This window comes from Hylobates moloch, unplaced genomic scaffold (genome assembly GCF_009828535.3).
Source record: "Hylobates moloch isolate HMO894 unplaced genomic scaffold, HMol_V3 SCAFFOLD_12, whole genome shotgun sequence".
NCBI lineage: Eukaryota > Metazoa > Chordata > Mammalia > Primates > Hylobatidae > Hylobates > Hylobates moloch.
Window position 1 is genome coordinate 20510086 of NW_026652287.1, and position 9446 is coordinate 20519531.

General features: G+C 43.2%; 1 protein-coding gene across 3 annotated transcripts; it reads left to right on the plus strand.

Annotated features, from left to right (window-relative positions):
• On the plus strand, positions 1 to 6434 carry RPL6 (ribosomal protein L6). Of its 3 annotated transcripts, XM_032168620.2 has the most exons (8): positions 1 to 142; positions 1009 to 1094; positions 2943 to 3179; positions 3263 to 3361; positions 4702 to 4845; positions 5250 to 5298; positions 5555 to 5739; positions 6227 to 6434. In XM_032168620.2, exons 1-8 carry the CDS (start codon positions 112 to 114, stop codon positions 6377 to 6379), a joined length of 984 nt encoding a protein of 327 aa, XP_032024511.1. In that variant the 5' UTR covers positions 1 to 111; the 3' UTR covers positions 6380 to 6434. The 3 variants fall into 3 exon arrangements, with proteins under 3 accessions (XP_032024511.1, XP_032024512.1, XP_032024513.1); XM_032168621.2 differs by lacking the exons at positions 1 to 142; positions 1009 to 1094 and adding an exon at positions 1995 to 2014; XM_032168622.2 differs by lacking the exons at positions 1 to 142; positions 1009 to 1094 and adding an exon at positions 2030 to 2190.
• The last annotated feature ends 3012 nt before the right edge of the window (positions 6435 to 9446 follow it).

Here is a 9446-nt window from a genome sequence, read left to right on the forward strand (position 1 = left end):
TCAATCAGAACCAGAAAAAGGCTAAATGATTCCCAGAGACACAGCCATGAAGCAGGTGGTTTCGATCTGAAAAAATCAAGGTGAAAAGCTCTAGCAACCAGAAAGAAGCGAATGGAGGAAAATGGAAAACGCAAGCTAGAAGGTATTACAAATGTGTACATGTTGGCTTAAGGGCTTTGAAGCAGTAAAGAACTGTCACATATACTATGTTGTGTATTTTGCAAAAGATAATAAGTATTCTTATTTTTAATTCTAACATGAGCAAAACTCTCATGCATCTTCATTAATCATCTCTTTAATCTTGCAGCCTAATGGTTAGGAGTGCAATCTTTGGAATCAGATCTATGCTGTGAGCAAGTTACTTAATGTCCTTGAGACTCAGTTTCCTCATAATAGTATCATTCACAGGTTGTTGGGAGAATTAAATGAGATAAAGCAAGGCACATTGCATGCAATATTGCTTATTATCTCCCGTGCATAAACTTTAGCAGAATACTTGACAACAACTAGGATGTTGATGATCAGATGATAGTAGTGGTGATGGTGACAATAACAAGAGCTAACAGTTGGCCGGGCGCGGTGGCTCACGCATGTAATCCTAGCACTGTGGGAGGCTGAGGCGGGTGGATCACTTGAGGTCAGGAGTTCAAAACCAGCTTGGCCATCATGGTGAAACCCTGTCCCTACTAAAAATACAAAAAATTAGCTGGGCATGGTGGTGTGCGCCTGTAATCCCTGCTACTCGGGAGGCTGAGGCAGGAGAATCACTTGAACCTGGGAGGCAGAGGTTGCTGTGAGCCAAGATCGTGCCACCACACTCCAGCCTGGGTGACAGAAGCGAGACTCCATCTCAAAAGAAAAAAAAAAGAGCTAACACTTATGTAGCATTTACCATCCATCAAATATGCTTCTCAGTACTGTTGTATATATTATTTAATGTTCCCAACATCCTTATGAAGTAAGTTACTATTGTTATCCTCACTTTAATTTTTTTTTACCTTTTTTAAGACAGAGTCTCATTCTGTAGGCCAGGCCGGAGGACAGGAATGAGAAAGGCCATGTATAAGAGGAAGTACTCAGCCGCTAAATCCAAGGTAAGGGAAGAGGGGACCACTGACCTAATCTCAAGCGACAAGATTAGAGCTCACTGCACTGCAGCCCGGACCTCCAGGACTCAAGTGATCCTCCCGCCTTAGCCTCCCGAATAGCTGGGACTACAGGCACTAACAACCACACTCGAATAATTTTTTTTTCTTTTTTTCTTTTTAGTTGTTGTTATTGTTTTGAGACTGAGTCTGGCTCTATTTCCCAGGCTGAAGTGCGGTGGCATGCAGTGGCATGATCACTGCTCACTGTAACCTCCGCCTCCTGGGTTTAAGCGATTCTCCTGCTTCAGCCTCCCGAGTAGCTGGGATTACAGGCGCCCACCACCACGACCGGCTAATTTTTGTATTTTTAGTAGAGATGGGGTTTCACCATGTTGGCCAGGCTGGTCTCAAACTCCTGATCTCAAGAGATCTACCTGCCTCAGTCTGCCAAAGTGCTGAGATTACACGCGTGAGCCACCGTGTCCGGACTTTTTTTTTTTTTTTCTTTTTTGAGAATCTTGCTCTGTTGCCTAGAGCACAGTGTCGCGATCTCGGCTCACTGCAACCTCCACTTCCAGATTCAAGTGATTCTCCTGCCCGTGCACCTCGAGTAGCTGGCATTACAGACACGCACCACCCATGCCCGGCTGACTTTTGTATTTTTAGTAGAGACGGGATTTCACCATGTTGGCCAGGCTGGTCTCGAACTGCCAACCTCACGTGATCCGCCTGCCTCGGCCTCCCAAAGGGCTGGGATTACAGGCGTGAGCCACCGCACCCGGCCTAGGATTTACTATTTTTTTCTTAACGGAGAAATACTACATTCCCCATGATGCCCCAGATCCGGAAGGAAGTGAGACTCGCACTTCCCATGATTGCTTATAGACCGGAAGCCGGGACCTTAGTTCTCTTTCCCATCTTGCAAGGTAAGAATCGCGGGTCTCTCCGCAAGACTTGAGTTCAGGATTCGCAATCCTTCGCCATCCGAACCTGGAGTGCATTCAGTCGACACCTACACGGGTTGGACATGCCCAAGGCTAACTGAGAGGACTTCCAGAAGCTTCATTTTTGTTGTTTGGGTTTGCAGCAGGGCACGAAGAGGGTGAGGTAGAATGCCATAGTGGCTCCCTCCGGCTCTTCGCCGCTCTCTTGGGCTGGGAGAACGAGGCCCTTTCGGGGACCCGTAGCGGACTGGTGGGTGTTAGAGGAAGCGGGGCGACGGCGCGTGCACTGTGTTCCCGGTCCAGGGATCGAGAGGATGATACTGAGTCTGTTGCAGCCACGTTGGGGTTCCGCACCGAAGCCAAAAGGTTTCGCGTCTCCCAGCGTCCGCGACCGGAAGTCGCCTCTTGGTCTTTGCGATCTTTTTCTGTTTGGGCTCAATTTGGGCTGATTGTTTGTGTCCGCAATTCCTAAATCGGGTTTCTTAAAAAGAGACACTGATCTTAAGGGTTAAGACGAAAGGTACTGAAAGTAAGGGATTTCAAGTTCTGGTCTTGGTGCTTCCAACCTGTGGCCACATTCTGCATCTAAGTTTTCTAATTCTCAAAACAGTAATAAAAAATAATGGTTGTACGGACTTCTGACCGCTCAGTATTTGGCAAAAAACCTAATAGGTGTGAGGTAGTTTCAAATCCTCAAAAAAAGAGTTTATAGTGTATTGGGGGACAACCCCCAAATGAGTCATAGTGAAGGCTGAAGTAGAATGGGTAGAGTTTGAGAGGAAGGCCTGTATCTTACCGGGGGAGGGATTGTAATCTGGGGAGCCCAGCCCACCCATGTACAGGTTCATGATTGTCTTGTTAAAGAGATGACTGGTGAAATGCCTTTTTTATCTACAAAAAATATTTGTAGATGGCGGGTGAAAAAGTTGAGAAGCCAGATACTAAAGAGAAGAAACCCGAAGCCAAGAAGGCTGATGCTGGTGGCAAGGTGAAAAAGGGTAACCTCAAGGCTAAAAAGCCCAAGAAGGGGAAGCCCCATTGCAGCCGCAACCCTGTCCTTGTCAGAGGAATTGGCAGGTATTCCCGATCTGCCATGTATTCCAGAAAGGCCATGTACAAGAGGAAGTACTCAGCCGCTAAATCCAAGGTAAGGGAAGAGGGGACCACGGACCATTATGTCTTAACCTTAATTGGCATCCTCTTATTGTTGATGCATTTGTGTCCCTGTAGGTTGAAAAGAAAAAGAAGGAGAAGGTTCTTGCAACTGTTACAAAACCAGTTGGTGGTGACAAGAACGGTGGTACCCGGGTGGTTAAACTTCGCAAAATGGTAAGATGTGGGGACTGTAAATTGGATTTTTGGTTGATGCTTGAATACTGTGAAGATGTTTTTGAATACTTAGATACTGTAAGTTTCTGCATACCGGAGAATTTCTGATAGAAAATAAAGGGCTCTGGGTTTGTAACTTGGCTTCAACATTTACTGTTAATCTTAAGTAGTTTAAGTTACTCTTCTGTGCTTTGTTCCTTTGCATGTAATATGGGAATGAGGCTGGGTGTGGTGGCTCGTGCCTGTAATCCCAGCACTTTGGGAGGCCGAGGGGAGCAGATCACCTGAGGTCAGGAGTTCAAGACTAGCTTGGCCAACATGGTGAAACCACATCTCTACTAAAAATATACAAATAGCCGGTTGCGTGCCTGTAGTCCCAGCTACTCTGGAGGCTGAGGCAGGAGAATCGCTTGAACCCGGGAGGCAGAGGTTGCACTACTGCACTCCAGCCTGGGCGACAGAGGGAGACTCCATCTCAAAAAAAGATAAGATGGGAATGAGGGTTTACCTCAAAGAGTTATTATGGGGATTAAATGAAATCATACATAGCCTGTTCTATAGAACATTTCCCACTAGAGCAGTGTTTCTTGGCCCCCTTTACCACACACAAGACCCAATGTAATCTCAGGATTTGCTCTGTAGTTTTCATTATGGGAACATTCCCAAATAAGTTACACCATACAGTTTCACAGTTGAAGATTACTGCACGAGAGGGAAGATGAGAGTTGTCCTGTGAACTTGTTTTCCTATTAGGTGATCAACGTTTGTGGTGCAAGTGAGACTGCACTAATGATATGGTATAGTTAGAAATAGGTTATTGTGAGTTATTTGTAGTCATGTCTTTAATGGCCCTTGTATGGTGTCTAACTTCTGCAATAAATGATCTGCCAGTCCTAGTGTCTGGTTTTATGCAATTTGTTTTCCTTTGCAGAAGAAGTGGGAGTAAGACTTGTTGCTGTGAGGATCAGATGAAGTGGCTAGGATATGAACACACTTTACTTGAATTGGAAAACAAGCCATGTATCCCTAATCTGCAAAATGTGGCATGTTACACGAGTAATCTCTGAGGTTTAATTTTTGCTCGATTACAAAGGTGACTTGCTTGATGCTTTCTTTGCTTGAGCACACATCTCATTTATTAAATGGGTTCTGCCCTTTTTTGCACACAGGATGCAGAAGCATAATTGACCTTTTCCAAGTCTACTTAGCAGAAATGAAAATGGAATCGTATAAATACAGTATTATACTTTAAAAAGGCTATAGCAAAAGTTTAGCTGACATAGCTCGCTTCTACTAATCTGAATGGCTTATTTAAATAAGGATCTATGGACTCTCCCCAGCCTAGATATTATCCTACTGAAGATGTGCCTCGAAAGCTGTTGAGCCACGGCAAAAAACCCTTCAGTCAGCATGTGAGAAAACTGCGAGCCAGCATTACCCCTGGGACCATTCTGATCATCCTTACTGGACGCCACAGGGGCAAGGTGAGAGTATCTGTTCTTGGGGAGCTTCACTGCAGCTGCCTGGAGTGCCTGGTGGCAATGCATTTGCACGCTAGGTGTAGTTTTCCTTTATTTACCTATGTTTGGGGCAAGGGGAAATGATCTGCAAGATACAACTTAGTTGTTGCAAATAACAAGTTTAATCCATGGTGATTTACTAGCCATTTCCTGCTGTTGATTGTGTTGCACATGTTCATTTACTCAAAAATGGATTTATGCCTGGAGTACTACCTTAGTAGCTTGCTATGGTTGCTTCCAGAACTGCCGAGCTATATACATATATATGTAGAAATTTCCTTTACCCAAATTAAGATGCCTGTGATTTTATGAATTCAGAAGTCAGTTTTTAATTGCAGAAAACTAATTATTTTCTTTTTAACTTACAGAGGGTGGTTTTCCTGAAGCAGCTGGCTAGTGGCTTGTTACTTGTAACTGGTAAGAAAATCCTTGGGTTGTGATGTTCTGTGAAACTTCCATTTTTAAATGCTTGCAGTATACACGTTTGTTTGCTACTGCTTACATGGTAGACACTTAATGCCACAAGTGTCTGAGGCCCATTTCATTGCCTTGTGTGCAAGTGAGTTAGACAGGTGGTCTTTTTTGTGTAGCAACATAACAAGTAATGGTTACCTAAATTGCAGGATGGTGATTGTTCCCCCTCTTCCTTGCTAAATTAGTTTTTCCCCCTTAGGACCTCTGGTCCTCAATCGAGTTCCTCTACGAAGAACACACCAGAAATTTGTCATTGCCACCTCAACCAAAATCGATATCAGCAATGTAAAAATCCCAAAACATCTTACTGATGCTTACTTCAAGAAGAAGAAGCTGCGGAAGCCCAGACACCAGGAAGGTGAGATCTTCGACACAGAAAAAGAGGTAAGTTTCTACTTGTCATCTCCTGTGTTAGCACTGGCCCTTCTACCGGGGAGTGAAAAGAAACGGGCCTAAGCATTGTTGCACAAAAAGAAGAAAAATGAAAGGTTAAATAATGAGGAATACTGGGCGATACTTAGTATTCCAGATTCTTCTAAATTGAATAGTTCTTTTAGCAGTCTGGGAGCTCAACTTAGAATCCTAAAATTTGGTGGAATTGTATGGGAATTAACTGCTACCATTGTATTGGGAATGTGCCCTTACTTATCCTTGATGTGTACTGAAGTATACAAAAGTTTAAGAGCTATTTTTATTACATAAAAAATGGGTTGTGTTTCACAGCATTCCAAGGAAAGGATTGTCAAAATTGTCTTTAATGTTTTCTAAATATTTTTGGGGATTAGTACTTAAGAGACAGGACTCCTTAGTTGACCTACAAGTAATTTGGTATGTGCCTGTTTTAAAATGTTTGATTTTTCTCTTGATTTAGAAATACGAGATTACGGAGCAGCGCAAGATTGATCAGAAAGCTGTGGACTCACAAATTTTACCAAAAATCAAAGCTATTCCTCAGCTCCAGGGCTACCTGCGATCTGTGTTTGCCCTGACAAATGGAATTTATCCTCACAAATTGGTGTTCTAAATATCTTAAGAACCTAATTAAATAGCTGACTACATTTTGTTTGTGTCTCTTTTTTAAATTTTTGGTTTTTTAAAAAATTCTTACCCACCTGAAGGTGTAGTTTGACCATGCCAGCTCACCTGGGGCTTTTCCTTTGTAATGGGATTGGAAGGCAGTGGTATCTACAAGAGAGCTTGTTTGTTGGCTTTGCATTGGTGTTCTTGGTACCTGGCTAATAACTTTTTCACCCACCCTCTACCAATGTAAAGTGGGGGCATTTTCCCACTCGTCCCTGAAGGAATCTGCTAAACTACATGGATGAGAGAAGAGAATAACTGCTGACTACTCAGACAACAAACTCCCATTTCTCCCCCATGTGCTCAGTTCTCAACTCCTCCCCAATATGAGGCCGTGCTCTTGTTTCCCAGGCCAGTGCAGTGGCTGTTCATGGGCATATTTATCACATACTAAGGCCCCAGTTCCTATTGCCTGGGCTAGTTCAACTCTGGGCTCTAGCTATCTTCCTGCCTAGAGCTCAAGGTATTGGGATTATAGGCATAAGCCACCACACCCTGCCAGATTTGTGCATTTTAATTTTGGCAGATTCTCCCAAACACTCTCCCAAGTGTTAGACCAGTTTATTTGTTCTGGTAATGTACAAGAGTACCCATCTTCTCATAGGTGGGTTGTCAAACTTGGATTTCTGCACTCCAACCTGGGTGACAGAGCAAGACTGTCTCAAAAAAAAAAATGTTACTAGAATATTTTAAAATGATATACGTTTATATAAATAACATTTTTATTAAAAAAAACTTGGGCCAGGCACAGTTGCTCGCACTTGTAATGTGTGCAATCCAGCCTGGGCAATGAACAAAACTCCATCTCAAAAAATAAGTAAGCCCAGCCTGGTGGCATGTACCTGTGGTTCCAGCTACTTGGGAGGCTGAGTGGGGAGGATGGCTTGAGCCTGGGAGTTCGAGTCTTCAGTGAGCATTGATCATACCACTGCACTCCAGCCTGGGCAACAGAGCAAGACCCTGTCTCTAAAAATGATTTTTCCGAAACAAAATTATGAGGACAATGGTTTTACATTTCTGCAAATGTATTTGATGTCTGGCTTCATAGGAGACAGATTCTTATATCTGCTTCTCTATTCAATCTATTGCAGTATCACATTACATATTACACCTCAGGAAAACTCCATTCTATACTCGAGTTAAAAGGACAACGTTTTAACGTAGTATGACAAATTGTTTTAACTTCACAGGTCCGTTTTTAAGGATCTCAGGAACATCTAAAGATCCCTAGATCCTACTTTGAGAATCATTGCACTAGCCTCTGCATTGTTTCAAAGATTTGGAATCAAACAGATTCCACCCCTTTTGTTTTGACCAATAGAATGGCATAAGTGGTGTGGATCATCCAAGCCTAGGCCTTGTGCAGCTGCCTTTCTTTCCCTCCTGGGACATTGCTGCAGCCATGCATAAAAGCCAGGGCTAGCCTCCCTGCGGGGGTAGATGAGGCCATATGGAGAAAAAGACAGCTAAGAGCCGGCTCCAACCACCAGCTATGCGAGTGAGGCCAGCCAGCCACAGTCAAACCTCCAGATGCCTGCAGCCACATGAATGACCCCAGGCAGGACCAGCAGAACTGCCCAGCAGAGCCCAACCCAAAATGCTGACCCACAGAATTATAAGCACATAAAATAGTTGTTTTAAGCCACTGTTTTTTGCTTTTTGTTTGTTTTTTGAGATGGAGTCTTGCTGTGTCGCCCAGGCTGGAGTGCAGTGGTGCCATCTCAGCTCACTGCAACCTCTGCCTCCCAGGTTGAAGTGATTCTCCCTCAGCCTCCTGCATAGCTGGGATTACAGGCGCCTGCCACTGTGCCCAGCTAATTTGTGTGTGTGTGTGTGTGTGTGTGTGTATGTGTGTATTTTTGTATTTTTAGTAGAGACAGGGTTTCACCATGCTGGCCAGGCTGGCCTGGAACTCCTGACCTCAAGTGATCCTCCTTCCTCAGCCTCCCAAAGTGCTGGGATTACAGGCGTGAGCCACCGTGCCCGGCATGTGTCTTTATTTTCTTTTACTTATCCACATGAGCTAACTTTCTAAAAGCGCATATACTGCTTTTATAACAAAGATTATTGTTATTTTAAAAAGCAAATTGCAGAAAATTATGTAAAATATCACTTTTAAAAAAGTGTATGTGGGAGTGTATATTCATGGCAACTTGAATCTATGCTCCCAGGGGGAATAAAGAAAAGAAAAAAAAAAAAGCTTAGTTTTACAACTATATAAATGTATGCATAAATACAAAAGTTAAAAAGGAATACGATTTACATATATGAATTGAAAACATGTCTACACAAAACCTGTACATAATTGTTTATAGCAGCTTTATTCATAATTACCAAAACTTGGGAGCAATAAAGATGTCCTTCAATGAGTGAATGGATAACCTTGTGGTACATCCATACAATGGGACATCATTTAGTGATAAAAAGAAATGAGCTATCAAGCAACAACATACATGGAGGAACTTTAAATACATATTGCTAAGGGAAAGAAGCCCATCTGAAAAGGACTTCTTTCATATGCTGTATCATATTATATACTCTATGATTCCAGCTATATGACGTTGTGGAAAAGGCAAAACTAAGGAGACAGCAAAGAGATCAAAGGTTGCACGTGGGTGGTGGGTGGACAAGGAGAGATGGATGGGTGGACCACAGGATTTCTAGGACCAGGAATCTATTCTGTACGGTGCTAGAATGGTGGATATATATCATTATCCATTTGTCAAAACCGATAGAATGTACAACACAAAGAGTGAACCCTGGCCGGGTGTGGTGGCTTATGACAAAAACAACAACAAAAAGTGAACCCAAATGTAAGCTATAGGCTTTGGTTAATAATATATCAATATTGGCTCTTCACTTATAACAAATATACCACACTCATGCGAGATTTTTTTTTTTTTTTTTTTTTTTTTTTAGGCAGTCTCGCTCTGTCGCCCAGGCTGGAGTGCAGTGGTGCGATCTCAGCTCACTGCAAGCTCTGCCTCCCGGGTTCATGCCACTCTCCTGCC

What these genes read in the sequence shown, in the direction of transcription:
- RPL6 (XM_032168620.2), top strand. Translation starts at nt 112, where the DNA reads ATGGAGGAAAATGGAAAACGCAAGCTAGAAG. An exon ending in TGGAAAACGCAAGCTAGAAG is followed by an intron (nt 143 to 1,008) that starts GTATTACAAATG and finishes ACCTTTTTTAAG; the next exon opens with ACAGAGTCTCATTCTGTAGG. An exon ending in TGGCTTGTTACTTGTAACTG is followed by an intron (nt 5,299 to 5,554) that starts GTAAGAAAATCC and finishes TTTCCCCCTTAG; the next exon opens with GACCTCTGGTCCTCAATCGA.